This window comes from Rhinatrema bivittatum, chromosome 1 (assembly GCF_901001135.1).
Source record: "Rhinatrema bivittatum chromosome 1, aRhiBiv1.1, whole genome shotgun sequence".
NCBI lineage: Eukaryota > Metazoa > Chordata > Amphibia > Gymnophiona > Rhinatrematidae > Rhinatrema > Rhinatrema bivittatum.
In genome coordinates, this window is record NC_042615.1 from 4529396 (window position 1) to 4549542 (window position 20147).

The 20147-nt window shown below is 43.1% G+C and overlaps 1 protein-coding gene across 5 annotated transcripts in view; it reads left to right on the forward strand.

Annotated features, from left to right (window-relative positions):
• The window catches only part of PRSS12 (serine protease 12), a 174689-nt gene that overhangs the window by 145428 nt on the left and 9114 nt on the right, over window positions 1-20147 (forward strand). For all 5 annotated transcript variants that reach the window (XM_029571667.1, XM_029618548.1, XM_029619297.1 and 2 more), the window contains one exon: window positions 14375-14497. In XM_029571667.1, the coding sequence (XP_029427527.1) occupies window positions 14375-14497 (123 nt within the window). The remainder of the gene's footprint in view (window positions 1-14374; window positions 14498-20147) is intronic.

Genomic DNA, 20147 nt, shown 5'->3' on the forward strand with positions numbered 1-20147 from the left:
TTACTGTTATAGTATTCTGTCTCCCTGGAATAATATAACCAGGCTAAGAGAGAATTTGAAAAGAAGTTGGATGTAGAGGCAGAAACTCATAATAAAAACTTTTTAAATATAAATCTAAAGAAGAAAGCCTATGAGGGAGTCGGTTGGACCGTTAGATGATTGAGGGGTTAAAGGGGCAATTAGGAAGTTAAGGCCATTGAGGAAAGACTAAACACATTCTTTGCTTTGGTGTTTACTGAAGAGGATGTTGGGGAGATACCTGTTCCAGAGATGGTTTTCAAGGGTGATGATTCAGATGAACTGAACCAAATTATGGTAACCCTGGAACATGTAGTAGGCCAAATTGACAAACTGAAGAGTAGTAAAGCACCTAGACCAGATGATATACACCCTAGGGTTCTGAAAGAACTAAAAAATAAAATTTCAGATCTATTAGTAAAAATTTGTAACCTATTAAAATCATCCATTGTACCTGAAGACTGGTGGGTGGCCAATGTTACCCCAATATTTAAAAAGGGCTCCAGGGGTGATCCGGGAAACTATAGACCAGTGAGCCTGACCAGTGTTGAGAAAAATCGTGGAAAATGTTATAAAGAATAAAATCACAAAACATTTAGAAAGACATGGTTTAATGGGACACAGCCAGCATGGATTTACCCAAGGGAAGTCTTGCCTCACAAATCTCCTACTTTTTTTGAAGGAGTTAATAAACATGTGGACAAAGGTGAACTGCTAGATGTGGTGTATTTGGATTTTCAGAAGGCGTTCAACAAAGTCCCAATTGAGAGGCTTTGAAGAAAACTAAAAAGTCATGGGATAGGAGGCAATGTCCTTTCGTGGATTACAAACTGGTTAAAAGACAGGAAACAGAGAGTAGGATTAAATGGTCAGTTTTCACAGTGGTAAAAGGTAAACAGTGTAGTGTCTCAGTGATCTGTACTTGGACCAGTGCTTTTTAATATTTATTTATTTATTTAATATATATTTCTATACCGGACTTCATGAATAAAATTCACATCAGGCCGGTTTACAAGGAACTTGGGATTAACAAGTGTAACCACACAAGAAGGCCGAAGCAAGCAAAGTTACATATAACAGGGACATAGAACTTGGGGGCTATAGTAGCCAGGAAGTAGGCAGATCGGAAATTAACAACATATAAATAATATGAGACGGGTTAAGAGATTAGTGAACATCCCATTCCTTGGGCTGAGTCCGATGATGAGTGAGGTGCTTAAATTTGCAGATGACACAAAATTATGCAAAGTAGTTAAATCTCAAGCAGATTGTGATAAATTGCAGGAGGACCTTATTGGACTGGAAGATTGAGTATCCAAATGTCAGATGAAATTTAATGTGGACAAGTGCAAAGTGATGCATATAGGAAAAATAACCCATGCTGTAGTTACGACTCCGCTGCTCCCAAAAACCACCATCCACTTTAGGAAACCGTGCTCTATGGACGACCTCGCATCACACCTCACAGATGAATTACCCAACCTAGACCTCTCGAACACAGACACGGCCATCTCGTCCTGGTTCAACATTACAAACTCTGTAGCTAATAAAGTTTTCCCACTGACTTCTTTTTTTTTTTTTTTTTCTTTATCATCATTTTCATTTTTAACAAACAATCGGTTTACCTACATATATTTATTTATTTATTTATTTATTTAATAACTTTTCTATACCGGCATTAGTAGGAGACATCATGCCGGTTCACATGACAACAAAAGAATGGAAAGAATGGAAAATACATTATAACAGGGCGGTGGGTGGGGAATATAACAACAACAGAGAAGGCAAGAAGATATAGGTCTGAGCAACTGGTTAACAGAAGCTTTGTTGTTATCCAAATATATATAACCCACAATTCACATAGCAATGAAAAATATTAATAGCAAACCATATAATCTGTTTACACTGTATAAGGAAAGAAATGAAGGGCCCATTACAGTAATTAAAATGGGAACAGTGCTTTTCAATAGTATATAATTTTAAACAAAGAATATAACAGCTTATTCCTTTATCACCTGTTGGTTTGGTTATCATCTAGTTCCCTCTTTGTTGTTATCCAAATATTTTTCCATGTCTCGAGGGTCATAGAAAATATATCTGTTTCCTTTATGCCTCATTAGGCATTTACAGGGGTACCTAATGTTAACTTGGGCACCAATATCTCTAGCTACTTTTGCTAACCCCACAAATACTTTCCTTCGGGTCTGAGTATCTTTTACTATATCGGGGTATATCCATACCTTTTGACCGTAATATAGTTTATTACGGTTCTTTAAGAAAATTCTAAGAACTAAATCCCTATCTGTAGGATATTTAAAGGAGACTAATAAAGTTCCTCTTTGTTCTATATATTCTTCTGATGGTGCTTCTATATATGCAGTTAAATCTGTTTCTAAATTCAGATTCATATTTACCTCACCAGTTTTTAACTCCTGTGTATTTTTAGGAATAGGAACAAAATAAATTTTTAATATCGCTGGTACCTTATCACCTGATATCATCAAAATATCCTTAAGGTATTTTTTAAACTGTTCCTTTGGGGAGATTAACTTAACACTGGGAAAGTTAAGGACTCTTAAATTTAGATATCTTAATTTGTTTTCCATGGTTTCGATTCTCCTTTTCATAATATTTTCAGATTGTATCATAGTTAATTGAATATCCTGCACTATAGATATTTTATTTGTTACTTCTTTGATTTGTTCTTCTTGAACTTTCACCCTTGGTTCAATAGCTTGTATCATATCTTGTGTTTTATTCATACTAGTAGCTAGCATTGACACTGATTTTTCTAAAATTACAATAGCTTGCCATATGGAGTCCAAAGTTATAACTTTAGGTCTATCTAACTTAGGAAGTTCAAAATCAGTTTTCACCATTCCTATACGACAGGCTTCCAAAATTCTACTAATTTCGCCTGCCGTATCATCCCCCCTCTCACGTTCTTTCGTCAAATCCCTGATTACTCGAAGGGATTCCCCAGTACTCTCCCCAGTTCCTCCCTCTGATTCCCGAGTCCCCTGGCCATTAGCCTGTTTCTCTTGGACGAGGTCCTGGATTTTTCCTGGATTAGGAGGTGGGGGGGTCACAGGTGCACCTGGGCTTAGAGATGTTTGGCAATCCATAAGGTTTAGGCCTTGTTCCCCACCAAAAACCTCCGTGGACTTTTCACCCGGTGTTGAAGCTGTTACCGGTGAAAAAAACCCTTCTATTTTAAGTTGAGCGGGGGTGTTCGGGTCAGCAGCAGAGGACTCCTGTCTCAAACTTCCTTTCCGCTTTGTATGAGGCATTATACAGTCAGAAGAAATTCAAATGGGCTTACCTCACCTTTTCTTTTAAAATAGCAATTACCTGCCCTTCGGGGAGAAGTGGAAGAGAACCGTCCAATTCTTGAGAAAGTCTTGAGCAAAGTTGGAGCTAAGTCGCGCGCGCCCCTTCGGCGCGCGCGGCTTAGGCGACGCGCCGGCGGACGCGATGTGCCGCTGGGATCCGGTTTTCAAGGACCCAGCGGTCGACGTCACACGGGAGGGCGTGGTATGGCAACTCCGTCGGGGCCAGGGACAAACCTTACCCCCAGTATGCAGATAGCTCTCAGCCTCTCCAAACAGTTCTCTTTCACTCCTCAAAGGAGTTTCGAAGTGCTCCGGCTTTCAAGGACTCAGCGGTCGACGTCACACGGGAGGGCGTGGTATGGCAACTCCGTCGGGGCCAGGGACAAACCTTACCCCCGGTATGCAGATAGCTCTCAGCCTCTCCAAACAGTTCTCTTTCACTCCTCCTTCCCACTGACTTCTAAAGAAATAGACCCAGACCTTAAGAATAAACAACCCTGGTTCTCGCCTGAACTAAAAAAACTTAAACAAGAGCTCAGACACAAGGAACATAGATGGCACAAAGATCCCTCCCCCAGCTCACAGTCCGCCTACAGATCTGCCATGCACAGCTACAGATCCACCATACTCTGGACAAAAAGAGACTACCACGCCAGAAAAATCCACAATTTCATCTACGACGCTAAAGCATTGTTCACCTATGTCTCAACACTTACCAAATCCACCGCCCCCCCTCCATCCCCGACGACCAGGCCCAAACTAAGTCAAATGAACTGGCAACTTATTTCCAGAAAAAAATCGCTAACCTCTTAGCCCCCATCATCTCCTCCAACCACCCACCTCCTCCGCCTTACTCCACCCCCATCTACCCAAAGGCCAATTTCGAGTCCTTCAAACTAACCTCATCCCTCATCCCTCATCCCTCTAACATTGAATCCATCCTCAAAAAAATGAAACCCTCATCCCTCCCCTCTGACCCCATCCCCTCAAAATTGCTACTCACCATTCCCACTTCCATCTCCAAAGCCCTGGCAGAAATTATCAACTGCTCCTTGTCCCAAGGAATAGTATCAGACATGTTAAAACTAGCCTCCCTTAAACCTCTATTGAAGAAACCCAACCTCGACCCAGAAGACCCATCGAACTTCCGCCCCATCGCCAATCTGCCATTCATCTCTAAACTCATGGAGAGACTAAACACACAACTCTCCGAATTTCTAGAAAACCACAAGATACTATTTCCCGCCCAGTTCGGATTCCGCAAATCACTAAACACAGAATCCCTCCTAATTTCCCTCACAGACATCCTTCTCATGGAAATAGATAAGGGACAACCTTACCTACTGGCGCTATTCGATATTTCCTCGGCGTTCGACACTGTAAACCACTCCATCCTCCTCAACCGCCTTGTAGACATAGGTATCACTGGTACAGTCCTCAGATGGTTTGAGTCCTTCCTCAGTAACAGATACTACAAAGTCAGAATAAACAACAAAGAATCCCCCCCTATCAGCTCCACCCTTGGAGTATCCCAAGGCTCATCCCTCACCCATACCCTCTTCAATATCTATCTTCTACCCCTCTGCCAGCTCCTCTCAAACCGCAATCTAACTCACTTCATTTATGCGGACGATGTGCAGATACTCATTCCCATAACAGAATCCATATCAAAAACCCTCAAGTTCTAGGACAGCTGCCTACACTCCATCAACCTCCTACTTACTAGCCTCAACCTAGTCCTCAACACCTCCAAGACTGAACTCCTTCTCATCTCCTCTAACCCCAATACTCTTCCCCCAACCAGCCCTATTATGGCTACAGTTGCCCATGTGAGAGACCTAGGCGTCACACTGGATAACCACCTGAACTTAAAGAAATTCGTTAACAACACGACCAAAGAATACTTCTATAAACTTTAAATACTGAAAAAGCTCAGACCTCTCCTCCACTTTTGGGACTTCCGGACGGTCCTCCAAGCTACCGTGTTCTCAAAAATTGACTATTGCAACTCCCTCCTCCTGGGCCTCCCTGCAAGCACCACAAAACCCCTACAGATACTCCAGAATGCCACCACTAGAATCCTAACAAACTCCAAAAGAGGTGACCACATCACACCCATACTTAAGAATTTACATTGGCTCCCCATAAGCTTCAGAATCATCTATAAGTCCCTTACGATCATACACAAAACTATCCACAATCAGCACTCACTCACACTAAAATTCCCACTCCGATTCCACACCTCAAATAGACCGGTTAGAGAGGCCTATAAACAAACCCTCCACACCCCCACACCCCCCACCAAATCTACCATGCACTCCCACACTAACAAACGGACCTTCTCCATAGCTGGACCAGCCCATTGGAACGACATGCCTCCCGACCTCCACCAGGAAAGCTGCCCACTGTCCTTCAAAAAAAACTTAAGACCTGGCTGTTCACTCGAGCCTTTCCCTAACATCACAAACATCTTTAGATACCCAACCTAATCATAGCTAATTCAATAACCCGCGAATGTCAATTGTTACCCTACCATGTTATATTATTTTACTCAGCAGACACTAACGACTGCTAATGTATCGTGTTAATATGTTTCTCAATTTCTGTATTTCTAATTCCTAGTTATAACCTCCTTGTTCTTCGTTCCTCTTCATTAACGGGCGGATTTTAAAAGCCCTGCTCGCGTAAATCCACCCGGATTTACACGAGCAGGGCCCTTGCGCGCCGGCGCGCCTATTTTGCATAGGCCGCCGGCGCGCGCAGAGCCCTGGGACGCGCGTAAGTCCCGGGGTTTTTTGAAGGGGGCGTGTCGGGGGTGGGGCCAAATGACGCGGCGTTATGGGGGCAGGACGCAGCATTTTGGGGGCAGGACCGGGGGCATGGTGCCAGCCCGGGGGCGTGGTCGAGGCCTCCGGACCAGCCCCCGGGTCGGATGACGGCGTGCCAGCAGTCCGCTTCTCGCAGGCGTAAATCTAGGGACAAAGGTAAGGGGGGGGTTTAGATATGGCCGGGGGGGTGGGTTAGGTAGGGGAAGGGAGGGGAAGGGGAGGGGAGGGCGAAAGAAAGTTCCCTCCGAGGCCGCTCCGATTTCGGAGCGGCCTCGGAGGGAACGGAGGCAGGCTGTGCGGCTCGGCGCGCGCAGGCTGCCCAAAATCAGCAGCCTTGTGCGTGCCGATCCAGGATTTTATAAGATATGCGCGGCTATGCGCGTATCTTATAAAATCCTGCGTACTTTTGTTTGCGCCTGCTGCGCGAACAAAAGTTAGTTTTTGGTTAATCCATATCTGTTTGATGTAATCTATCTTGTTTGATGTAAACCTTCGTTTGATGTAAACCGATACGATATGACTTGTGCCATGAATGTCGGTATAAAAAAGAACTTAAATAAATAAATAAATAAAGGACAGACATATAGGATGCATTTGTAATCATTAATGGGGGGATGAGAGAATGGGGTAATATGCAGAACATAGCTGGTTATCAGAGTGAGGGGGAATTAGTTATATCACTCAGAGTAGGCATTATCGAATAGCCAGGTTTCCAGCTCTTTCTTAAATTTCTTAATGTCGGCTATTATTTGAAGATTCTCTGGCATTGAGTTTCATAGCATTGGGCCTGCAATTGATATTGCTCTGTCTCTCGTTTGTATTAGATGATGATTTTATATGGTTGGGATTTCTAGCAGGCCTTTGTTCTGAGATCTTAGCACTCGTGTGGGAATATGTTTGAAAGTTATTCCCATCAGATCATTGTTTGGATTCCTGTTGTTGTATATTATTGTTAGAACTTTGTATATTATTCTCGACTGTACAGGGAGCCAGTTTAATGCTATCAGGGTTGGGGTGATGTGGCTGAATTTTCTTTTTCCGGTCAGTAGTCTGGCTGCAGCATTTTTCAGTAGTTGGAGTGGTTTAAGGTGACTAGCCGGAAGTCCTAGAAATAGGGAATTGCAGTAATCTAAGTTTGAGAATATTAGAGATTGTAAAATGGATCTGAAGTCAGCTGTGCTTAGTAGAGGTTTCAGTCGACTCAGGATTCGTAGTTTGTGGATACCAGATTTGATCAGTTTGCTAATGTGGGTCTTCATAGTTAAGTTTTCATCGACTTGGACACCAAGATCCCTTACCTGAGTTGCCGGAATTAGTTGGAGGTTTCCAAGATCAATGCCAGGTGGAATAGATTTTGGAGGATTTTGGCTCAACCAAATTAGTTTGGGGGTTTTTTGGGTTCATTGCTAGTTTCAATTGTGCAAGTTTCTCTTTTATGGTGATCATATATCCAGAAATAAGTGATGCTGTTTCTCAAATGATTTTGTTAGAGGGATATAGAATTGTAAATCATCTGCATTTAGAAAAAGGTTTAGTCCAAGGTCAGTTAATAGAAATGAAATGACGGCAGAAGAAGACCAAACGGCCCATCCAGTCTGCCCAGCAAGCTTCACACATTTTTTCTCTCATACTTATCTGTTTCTCTTAGCTCTTGGTTCTATTTCCCTTCCACCCCCACCATTAATGTAGAGAGCAGTGATGGAGCTGCATCCAAGTGAAATATCTAGCTTGATTAGTTAGGGGTAGTAGGGGTAGTAACCGCTGCAATAAGCAAGCTACACCCATGCTTATTTGTTTTACCCAGACTATGTTATACAGTCCTTATTGGTTGTTTTTCTTCTCCCTTGCTGTTGAAGCAGGGAGCTATGCTGGATATGCATCGAAAGTGAAGTATCAGACACATTTGGTTTGGGGTAGTAACCGCCGTAACAAGCCAGCTACTCCCTGCTTTGTGAGTGCGAATCCTTTTTTCTTCTCCCCTGCCGTTGAAGCTATGCTGGAAATGCGTGATGTATCAGTCTTTCTCCCATGCCGTTGAAGCAGAGAGCCATGCTGGATATGCATCGAAAGTGAAGTATCAGACACATTTGGTTTGGGGTAGTAACCGCCGTAACAAGCCAGCTACTCCCCGCTTTGTGAGTGCGAACCCTTTTTTCTTCTCCCCTGCCGTTGAAGCAGAGAACTATGCTGTATATGCATTGAAAGTGAAGTATCAGGCTTATTTGGTTTGGGGTAGTAACCGCCGTAACAAGCCAGCTACTCCCCTCTTTGTGAGTGTAAATCCTTTTTTCCACATTTCCTCTTGCTGTTGAAGCTTAGAGCGATGTTGGAGTCACAGTAAGCATGTGTATGTTTATTGAATAAGGGTATTGTCTCCAGGCAGTAGCTATCATTCTGGCGAGTCACCCACTCTTCATTGGCGGCCTCTTGACTTTATGGATCCACAGTGTTTATCCCACGCCCCTTTGAAGTCCTTCACAGTTCTGGTCTTCACCACATCCTCCGGAAGGGCATTCCAGGCGGCCACCACCCTCTCCGTGAAGAAATACTTCCTGACATTGGTTCTGAATCTTCCTCCCTGGAGCTTCAAATCGTGACCCCTGGTTCTGCTGATTTTTTTCCTACGGAAAAGGTTTGTTGTTGTCTTTGGATCATTAAAACCTTTCAAGTATCTGAAAGTCTGTATCATATCACCTCTGCTCCTCCTTTCCTCCAGGGTGTACATATTTAGATTCTTCAATCTCTCCTCGTACGTCATGCGATGAAGATCCTCCACCTTCCTGGTCGCCCTTCTCTGTACCGCTTCCATCTTGTCTTTGTCTTTTTGTAGATACGGTCTCCAGAACTGAACACAGTACTCCAGGTGAGGCCTCACCAAGGACCTGTACAAGGGAACAATCACTTCCCTTTTCTTACTCGACATTCCTCTCTCTATGCAGCCCAGCATTCTTCTGGCTTTTGCTATCGCCTTGTCGCATTGTTTCGCAGACTTCATATCATTAGACACTATCACCCCAAGGTCTCTCTCCTGCTCTGTGCACATCAGCCTTTCCCCCCCCCCATCGAATACAGTTCATTCGGATTTCCACTCCCCATATGCATGACTTTGCACTTCTTGGCATTGAATCTCAGCTGCCATATCTTCGACCACTCTTCCAGTTTCCTTAGATCCCGTCTCATTCTCTCCACTCCTTCTGGCGTGTCCACTCTGTTGCTGATCTTAGTGTCATCCGCAAAAAGACAAACCTTACCTTCTATCCCGTCCGCAATGTCGCTCACAAAGATATTGAACAGAACCGGTCCCAACACCGATCCTTGCGGTACACCACTTAAAACCGCTCTCTCTTCAGAGAAGGTTCCATTTACCATCACACATTGTCTTCTGTCCGTCAGCCAATTTGCAATCCAGGTCACCACCTCGGCCCTCACTCCTAAGCTTCTCGTTTTATTCACCAGTCTCCTGTGCGGAACCGTATCAAAAGCTTTGCTGAAATCCAAGTATATGATATCGAGTGCTCTTCCTCGATCCAATTCCTTGGTTACCCAGTCAAAAAAGTCAATCAGATTTGTCTGACAGGATCTTCCCCTGGTGAATCCATGTTGCCTCTGGTCCATCAATTCTCCGGACTGTAGATAGTTCACTATTCTCTCTTTCAGCAGTGACTCCATTACTTTTCCCATCACCGAAGTGAGGCTAACCGGTCTGTAGTTGCCAGCCTCCTCCCTGTTCCCACTCTTGTGAAGCGGGACCACCACTGCTCTTCTCCAATCACTCGGCACCACTCCCGTTTCTAGGGATCTATTGAACAGGTCACACAGCGGAGCTGCCAGAACATCTCTGAGCTCCCTCAATATCCTTGGATGAATCCCATCAGGCCCCATGGCTTTGTCCACTTTCAGGTTCTTTAGCTCTTCCCACACATTTTCTACTGTAAAAGGATTTTCATCTATTCCACTTCCCTCCAGTTTCTTGTTGTGTAGAGATGTATTCGTTTAATATTTCTGCCATTTCTTCGTCTCTCTCCACACATTGATCATTACCACCTTTCAATTTCACTATACCACTTTGGACCTTTCTCTTTTCGCTGATGTATCTGAAAAATGTTTTGTCACCATTTTTTATCTCCTTGGCAATCCTCTCTTCCGCTTGACTTTTTGCCAACTTGATTAATTTCTTTGTCTCCCTCAGTTGATACAAATATTCTTCTTTGTGCTCCTCCCTTTGGGATCTTTTATATTTCTTGAATGCTGTTCTTTTAGCTTTAATTTTGTCAGCCACCTCCTTTGAGAACCAAATAGGTTTCAATTTTCTTTTGCTTTTCTTTACATTTCTAACATATAGAGCAGTTGCCTTGGTGATTGTTCCTTTTAGATTGGTCCACTGTTGATCCACATCTCTCTCGTTCTCCCATCCTTTAAGTTCTTCCTCCAGGTACTTCCCCATTTCCTCAAAGTCTGTGTTTTTGAACTGTAAAACTCGGGTCTTTGTGGTTCTTTTCCCTATTCTTTTAGTGATATTAAACCATACCGTTTGATCACTGCTGCTGAGGTGGGCGCCCACCTGGACATCTAAGACATTATCTGCATTAGTAAGCACTAAGTCGAGTATAGCTCCTTCTCTCGTGGGTTCCGACACCATTTGTTTGAACAAAGATACTTGCATGGCATCCACTATCGCTCTACTATTTTTAGTTTCTGCAGATGGGATTTTCCAGTCTACATCTGGCATATTAAAGTCACCCACGATCACCACTTCTCCCTTCTTACCTATCTTATGGATGTCTTCAACCAGATCTCTGTCCAGCTCTTCCTTTTGGTTTGGAGGCCTGTAAACCACTCCAATATAAATGGACGCTCCGTCATCTTTTTTTGCACAATGGCAGCGTGTAGATATTAAATAGGATTGTTAATAGCACAGAACCCTGCAGGACACCAGTTGTGCGCTGGAATGTGCTGGATAGGTGATTATCTAGTTTTACTTGGAAAGATCTGTCAGCAAGAAAAGAGATGAACCATTTTAGTATATTTCCATCAATCCCTATATTTCTCAGCTGGTGGCATAGAAGATTATGGTCAACAGTGTCGAAGGAAGCTGTTATGTCAATCAGAACTTGTAACTCACCCTTTGTCTGTAAGTGTTAAACCTGTACACCACAGTGATTCTCACATGGAATGATAGTATGTAAAATATGCAAATAAATAAATACTATCCCAAGAGGCGAGAATATTATTATAGCAGTAAAAGTCGATCAGCGCTAGGCAGTATACCTTTACTGCTCTCTTCTCCTGGGATAGTATATCTCTACTGCTGTGGAATTCTCTCCTCCAGGGATAGAATACCTCTACTGCTGTAGTATTCTCTCCTCCTAGACTAGTATATCTCTACTGCTGTAGTATTGTCTCCTCCTGGGATAGTATATCTCTACTGCTGTGAAATTCTCTTCTCCAGGGATAGTATACCTCTACTTCTGTAGTATTCTCTCCTCCTAGAATAGTATACCTCTACTGCTGTGGTATTCTGTCTTCCAGGGATAGTATACCTCTACTGTTGTTATATTCTTTACTCTTGGGATAGCATACCTTTACTGCTTTCTCCTCTTGGGATAGCATACTTCTATCCCAAGAGGAGAAAGCAGTAAAGGTATGCTATCCCAAGAGTAGTATGCTGTAGTAGTCCCTCCTGCTGGGATAGTATATCTCTAATGCTGTGGTATTTGCTATTCCAGGGATAGTATACCTCTACTGTTGTTGTATTCTTTACTCTTGGGATAGTGTACCTTTACTGCTTTCTCCTCCTGAGATAGCATACGTCTACTGCTGTAGTAGTTCCTCCTCCTGGGAATAGTATATCTCTACTGCTGTTGTATTCTTTCCTCCTGGAATAGTATATCTATACTGCTATAAAATTCTCTCTTCCTAGAATAGAGCACCTGCACTGCTGTAGTATTCTTTTCTCCTGGGATAGTACACCTGTACTATTGTAAATTTCTCTCATCCTGGGGTAGTACATCTGTACTGCTATAGTATTCTCTATTTCTGGGATGGTATACCTCTACTGCTCTCTCTACGTGCGATACTATACCTCTACTGCTATTGTATTCTCTCCATATGGGATAGTATACCTTTATTACTGTAGGTTTCTATATATATTTGCATTGCTCTAGGATCACCCTCTCCTACTGTTGTGAGTTTTTTTTCCTTCCGCGGATGATATAACTGCATAGCTGTGGGGTTTTTTTGCTATAGGATAGTATACTTGATTTATTAAAAGTTCCTCTCTTTCCTGGGATACTATAGCTGCATTGTTGTAAGATTATCTCCTCCTTGGGGTACTGTAGGATTCTCTCCTCCAGGGAGAGCATACATGAATTGTTGTGGGATTCTCTCCTGGGATACTATACCTGCATTGTTGTAAGATTATCTCCTCCTTGAGGTACTGTAGGATTCTCTCCTCCTGGGATAGCATACATGAATTGTTGTGGGATTCTCTCCTGGGATACTATACCTGCATTGTTGTAAGATTATCTCCTCCTTGAGGTACTGTAGGATTCTCTCCTCCTGGGATAGCATACATGAATTGTTGTGGGATTCTCTCCGTGGATACTATACCTGCATTGTTGTAAGATTATCTCCTCCTTGGGGTACTGTAGGATTCTCTCCTCCTGGGATAGCATACATGAATTGTTGTGGGATTCTCTCCGTGGATACTATACCTGCATTGTTGTAAGATTATCTCCTCCTTGAGGTACTGTAGGATTCTCTCCTCCTGGGATAGCATACATGAATTGTTGTGGGATTCTCTCCGTGGATACTATACCTGCATTGTTGTAAGATTATCTCCTCCTTGAGGTACTGTAGGATTCTCTCCTCCTGGGATAGCATACATGAATTGTTGTGGGATTCTCTCCGTGGATACTATACCTGCATTGTTGTAAGATTATCTCCTCCTTGGGGTACTGTAGGATTCTCTCCTCCTGGGATAGCATACATGAATTGTTGTGGGATTCTCTCCGTGGATACTATACCTGCATTGTTGTAAGATTATCTCCTCCTTGAGGTACTGTAGGATTCTCTCCTCCTGGGATAGCATACATGAATTGTTGTGGGATTCTCTCCGTGGATACTATACCTGCATTGTTGTAAGATTATCTCCTCCTTGAGGTACTGTAGGATTCTCTCCTCCTGGGATAGCATACATGAATTGTTGTGGGATTCTCTCCTGGGATACTATACCTGCATTGTTATAAGATTATCTCCTCCTTGGGGTACTGTAGGATTCTCTCCTCCTGGGATAGCATACATGAATTGTTGTGGGATTCTCTCCCGGGATACTATAGCTGCATTGTTGTAAGATTATCTCCTCCTTGGGGTACTGTAGGATTCTCTCCTCCTGGGATAGCATACATGAATTGTTGTGGGATTCTCTCCGTGGATACTATACCTGCATTGTTGTAAGATTATCTCCTCCTTGAGGTACTGTAGGATTCTCTCCTCCTGGGATAGCATACATGAATTGTTGTGGGATTCTCTCCCGGGATACTATATCTGCATTGTTGTAAGATTATTTCCTCCTTGAGGTACTGTAGGATTCTCTCCTCCTGGGAGAGCATACATGAATTGTTGTGGGATTCTCTCCTGGGATACTACACCTGCATTTTTTTGAGATTATCACCTCCTGAGATTCTATAGCTACATTGTTGTGTGATTCTCTCCACCAGGGGTAGTGTACCTGCATTGCTGCTGTTTTCTGTCTTCAAGGATTAGTATCCCTGCATTGTTTTTGGGTTCTTTACCTCCGGGGGTATCATATTATCCTCTCCTGGGGTACTCTAGCTGAATTGCTGTGAATCTCCTGCCCTCCAGGGGTAGTATACCTGCATTGCTGTATGATTTTCTCCAGATCTAGTTATACTTGCATGACTGAAGGATTTCATCCTTCCAGCTATGCTATGAGATTTCTCCTCCTCGGGTACTTTACCTGCTTAGCTATCGGATTCTATGCTTTGGGGGTAATACACCTGCATTGCTCTAGGTCTCTCTCTCCCTCAGTGTACTATACCTGAATCAGTTTGAGATTATCTCCACCTGAGGTACTATAACTGGATTTCTGTGGGATTATCTTCTATTGATGCTGTACACATCTATTGCTATGGGTTTCTCTCGGAAGTGACATATTTTACTTTACTCCTTCTGTAGAGGAGGCTGGCCCTGGCAGGTGGCGCTGCGGTTGAAGTCATCACATGGAGATGGGAGGCTGCTATGTGGAGCAACGCTCATCAGCAACTGCTGGGTGCTGACGGCAGCCCACTGTTTTAAGAGGTATGTTGATGGGGGGAGTATCACACATTACTTTCAGATGTAGGCATGATAGAGGGACAGTATTGCACAAGGCTGACAAGGAGACAGTTCCTCACATGGCTTTAAGAGTTAGGATGACAGAGGGAGAGAACCACACAGTGCTTTAAGAGTTAGGATGACAGAGGGAGAGAACCACACACTGCTTTAGGAGTTAGGATGACAGAGGGAGAGTACCACACACTGCTTTAAGAGTTAGGATGACAGAGGGAGAGAACCACACACTGCTTTAAGAGTTAGGATGACAGAGGGAGAGTACCACACACTGCTTTAAGAGTTAGGATGACAGAGGGAGAGCACCACACACTGCTTTAAGAGTTAGGATCACAGAGGGAGATTACCACACACTGCTTTAAGAGTAAATAAGACAGAGGGAGAGAGCCACACACTGCTTTAAGAGTTAGGATGACAGAGGGAGAGAACCACACACTGCTTTAAGAGTTAGGATGACAGAGGGAGAGAACCACACACATGGCTTTAAGAGTTAGGATGACAGAGGGAGAGAACCACACAGTGCTTTAAGAGTTAGGATGACAGAGGGAGAGCACCACACACTGCTTTAAGAGTTAGGATCACAGAGGGAGATTACCACACACTGCTTTAAGAGTAAATAAGACAGAGGGAGAGAGCCACACACTGCTTTAAGAGTTAGGATGACAGAGGGAGAGAACCACACACTGCTTTAGGAGTTAGGATGACAGAGGGAGATTACCACACACTGCTTTAAGAGTTAGGATGACAGAGGGAGAGAACCACACACTGCTTTAAGAGTTAGGATGACAGAGGGAGAGCACCACACACTGCTTTAAGAGTTAGGATCACAGAGGGAGATTACCACACACTGCTTTAAGAGTTAGGATCACAGAGGGAGATTACCACACACTGCTTTAAGAGTTAGGATGACAGAGGGAGATTACCACACACTGCTTTAAGAGTTAGGATGACAGAGGGAGAGCACCACACACTGCTTTAAGAGTTAGGATCACAGAGGGAGATTACCACACACTGCTTTAAGAGTAAATAAGACAGAGGGAGAGAGCCACACACTGCTTTAAGAGTTAGGATGACAGAGGGAGAGAACCACACACTGCTTTAGGAGTTAGGATGACAGAGGGAGATTACCACACACTGCTTTAAGAGTTAGGATGACAGAGGGAGAGAACCACACACTGCTTTAAGAGTTAGGATGACAGAGGGAGAGCACCACACACTGCTTTAAGAGTTAGGATGACAGAGGGAGAGCACCACACACTGCTTTAAGAGTTAGGATCACAGAGGGAGATTACCACACACTGCTTTAAGAGTAAATAAGACAGAGGGAGAGAGCCACACACTGCTTTAAGAGTTAGGATTTTTTTTATTTATTTATTTGTATTTTTCTATACCGGCATTCACGGAGTTCGTATCATGTCGGTTTACATAAAACAAGGGGTGAGAAATACATTATAACGTAAATAACTAATAACATAAGAGTATACATTAAAAGGTAAAACAAGTGCATGGAAGAAAAAAGTTACAATAAAACGGGGTCATTCTAACTGGGATTAGAGTTAGAGGAAAGATAAACAGTTTAACGAGAAGTAAAACATTGTAATGATTGGTAGATAGAGACTGTTTCAGTTTAATAGGAAATGATCAGTAATGCTGCATTTGATGGTAGAGAATCTTTAAGGGTCCGGAAATGCTTTCATGAACAGCCATGTTTTCAGTCTTTTCCTGAAGGTTTGAAGACATGGTTCCTGTCTTAGTTCTAGGGGGATGGAGTTCCACAGTGGGGGACCTGCTGTGGAGAAGGCCCGATCTCTCAATGTTATATGTTGGGTGGTACTGTTGTGTGGTACCTGTAGATATTCTCTATATGCTTCCCTGATGGGTCTGTTGGAGGAGTGTTTTGGAGGATGACAGAGGGCGAGTACCACACACTGCTTTAAGAGTTAGGATGACAGAGGGAGAGCACCACACACTGCTTTAAGAGTTAGGATGACAGAGGGAGAGCACCACACACTGCTTTAAGAGTTAGGATCACAGAGGGAGATTACCACACACTGCTTTAAGAGTAAATAAGACAGAGGGAGAGAGCCACACACTGCTTTAAGAGTTAGGATGACAGAGGGCGAGTACCACACACTGCTTTAAGAGTTAGGATGACAGAGGGAGAGCACCACACACTGCTTTAAGAGTTAGGATGACAGAGGGAGAGTACCACACACTGCTTTAAGAGTCAGGATGACAGAGGGAGAGAACCACACACTGCTTTAAGAGTTAGGATGACAGAGGGCGAGTACCACACACTGCTTTAAGAGTTAGGATGACAGAGGGAGAGCACCACACACTGCTTTAAGAGTTAGGATGACAGAGGGAGAGTACCACACACTGCTTTAAGAGTCAGGATGACAGAGGGAGAGAACCACACACTGCTTTAAGAGTCAGGATGACAGAGGGAGAGAACCACACACTGCTTTAAGAGTTAGGATGACAGAGGGAGAGAACCACACACTGCTTTAAGAGTTAGGATGACAGAGGGAGAGAACCACACACTGCTTTAAGAGTCAGGATGGCAGAGGGAGAGAACCACACACTGCTTTAAGAGTTAGAGGCAAAAACTCACAGTAAAATCTTTTTAAAATATATCTGAAGCAGAAAGCCTGTGAGGGAGTCAGTTGGACCGTTAGATGATCGAGGGGTTAAAGGGGCACTTAGAGAAGATAAGGCCATCGCGGAAAGATTAAATTATTTCTTTGCTTCGGTGTTTACTGAAGAGGATGTTGGGGAGATACCAGTTCTGGGGAAGGTTTTCATAGGTAATGATTCAGGTGGACTGAACCAAATCACGTTGAACCTAGAAGATGTGGTAGGCCTGATTGACAAACTGAAGAGTAGTAAATCACCTGGACTGGATGGTATACACCCCAGAGTTCTGAAGGAACTAAAAAATGAAATTTCAGACCTATTAGTAAAAATTTGTAACCTGTCATTAAAATCATCCATTGTACCTGAAGACTGGAGGGTGGCTAATGTAACCCCAATATTTAAAAAGGGCTCCAGGGGCGATCCAGGAAACTACGGATCAGTTAGCCTGACTTCAGTGACAGGAAAAATAGTGGAAGGTGTTCTAAGCATCAAAATCACAGAACATATAGAAAGACATGGTTTAATGGAACAAAGTCAGCATGGCTTTACCCAGGGCAAGTCTTGCCTCACAAATCTGCTTCACTTTTTTGAAGGAGTTAATAAACATGTGGATAAAGGTGAACCGGTAGATGTAGTGTACTTGGATTTTCAGAAGGCGTTTGACAAAGTTCCTCATGAGAGGATTCTAGGAAAAGTAAAAAGTCATGGGATAGGAGGCGATGTCCTTTCGTGGATTACAAACTGGCTAAAAGACAGGAAACAGAGAGTAGGATTAAATGGGCAATTTTCTCAGTGGAAGGGAGTGGGCAGTGGAGTGCCTCAGGGATCTGTATTGGGACCTGTACTTTTCAATATATTTATAAATGATCTGGAAAGAAATACGATGAGTGAGGTAATCAAATTTGCAGATGATACAAAATTGTTCAGAGGAGTTAAATCACAAGCAGATTGTGATAAATTGCAGGAAGAACTTGTGAAACTGGAAAATTGGGCATCGAAATGGCAGATGAAATTTAATGTGGATAAGTGCAAGGTGATGCATATAGGGAAAAATAACCCATGCTATAGTTACACAATGTTAGGTTACATATTAGGTGCTACCACCGAAGAAAGAGATCTAGGCGTCATAGTGGATAACACATTGAAATCTTCGATTCAGTGTGCTACGGCAATCAAAAAAGCAAACAGAATGTTGGGAATTATTAGGAAGGGAATGGTGAATAAAACGGAAAATGTCATAATGCCTCTGTATTGCTGCATGGTGAGACCGCACCTTGAATACTGTGTACAGTTCTGGTCGCCACATCTCAAAAAAGATATAATTGCAATGGAGAAGGTACAGAGAAGGACTACCAAAATGATAAGGGGAATGGAACAGTTCCCCTATGAGGAAAGCCTAAAGAGGTTAGGACTTTTCAGCTTGGAGAAGAGACGGCTGAGGGGGGATATGATAGAGGTGTTTAAAATCATGAGAGGTCTAGAATGGGTAGATGTGAATCGGTTATTTACTCTTTCGGATAATAGAAAGACTAGGGGGCACTCCATGAAGTTAGCATGTGGCACATTTAAAACTAATCTGAGAAATTTCTACTTCACTCAACGCACAATTAAACTCTGGAATTTGTTGCCAGAGGACGTGGTTAGTTCAGTTAGTATAGCTGTGTTTAAACAAGGATTAGATAAGTTCTTAGAGGAGAAGTCCATTACTTGCTATTAATTAAGTTGACTTAGAAAGTAGCTACTGCTATTACTAGCAACGGTAACATGGAATAGACTTAGTTTTTGGGTACTTGCCAGGTTCTTATGGCCTGGATTGGCCACTGTTGGAAACAGGATGCTGGTCTTGATGGACCCTTGGTCTGACCCAGTATGGCATGTTCTTATGTTCTTATGAATAGAAGGGTATAGTTATGTGACTTGCCCAATGAGCAGAGTTCACAAGGAGGGGTGCAGAGAGATAGATAAGAGAGGAGAGGCAATGAGGTGCTGCAGAGTGAAGGCTCTTGTAAGTGAGTAAGAGGAGCTTGAACTGTATGTCAAAAACGACTAGCAAACCAATGTAGTGACTTGAGAAGAGCGGTTATAAGGGTGTAGTGACATTGGCAATAGATAAGTCATGCATCTATATTTTGGATAGATTATGGTGGAGAGAGATGCTTGACTGGGAGAGCTGTGAGGAGCATATCCCAGTAGTCAATGCGGCAGGTAATGAGAGAGTAGATAATGATTCTGGTGGTGTGTTTAGAAGGAATGGATGGATTTTGGTGATGTTATAGAGAAATAAATTACACATTCTAGCAGAGTTTTGGATGTGTGCTGAGAAGGAGAGAAAGGAGTTGAAAACTGAATCCATGGTTACGGGTTGAAGATGATAGTGTCATGCAATGAAACAGAGAAAGGGGAAAGAGGGGAAGTGAGTTTGGGGATAAAGATAAGGAGATCTGGCTTGACAATGTTGAGTTTAATATGGCAGTGGGGCTTCGAGGCAGAAATGTCAGACAGGCAGGCTGAGATTTGGGACTGGATTCCTGAAGACATTTCTCATGTAGAGAGGTAGATCTTGGAGTCATCAGCATAAAGATGGTATTGAAAGCCATGGGAGGAGATCAGAGTACAAAGGAAGTTAGTATATATAGAGAAAAAGTCTCAGGACAGAGCTCTGAGGAACGCCAATTGATAATGGAATGGCTGTGGAAGAGGATCCACCAGGGCATACACTAAAATTGCATTGGGAGAGGTAAGAAGATTAGCAAGAAAAGATGGAGTCCTAAAATACAATTGAGGACAGAGTATTAAGGAGTAGGTGGTAATCAACTGTGTCAAAAGCAAAGGATAAGTTAACTCCTGTGTTGTTCTCTCTGCAGTACAATATACTAACAATTATTTTCAGTCTTTTGCATCATGATTCATCCATATGATTGAGTATCTCGCCTTGTATTTACAAACCAACAAAGCAACTACATTCCTCCAATAAGAATCTGCT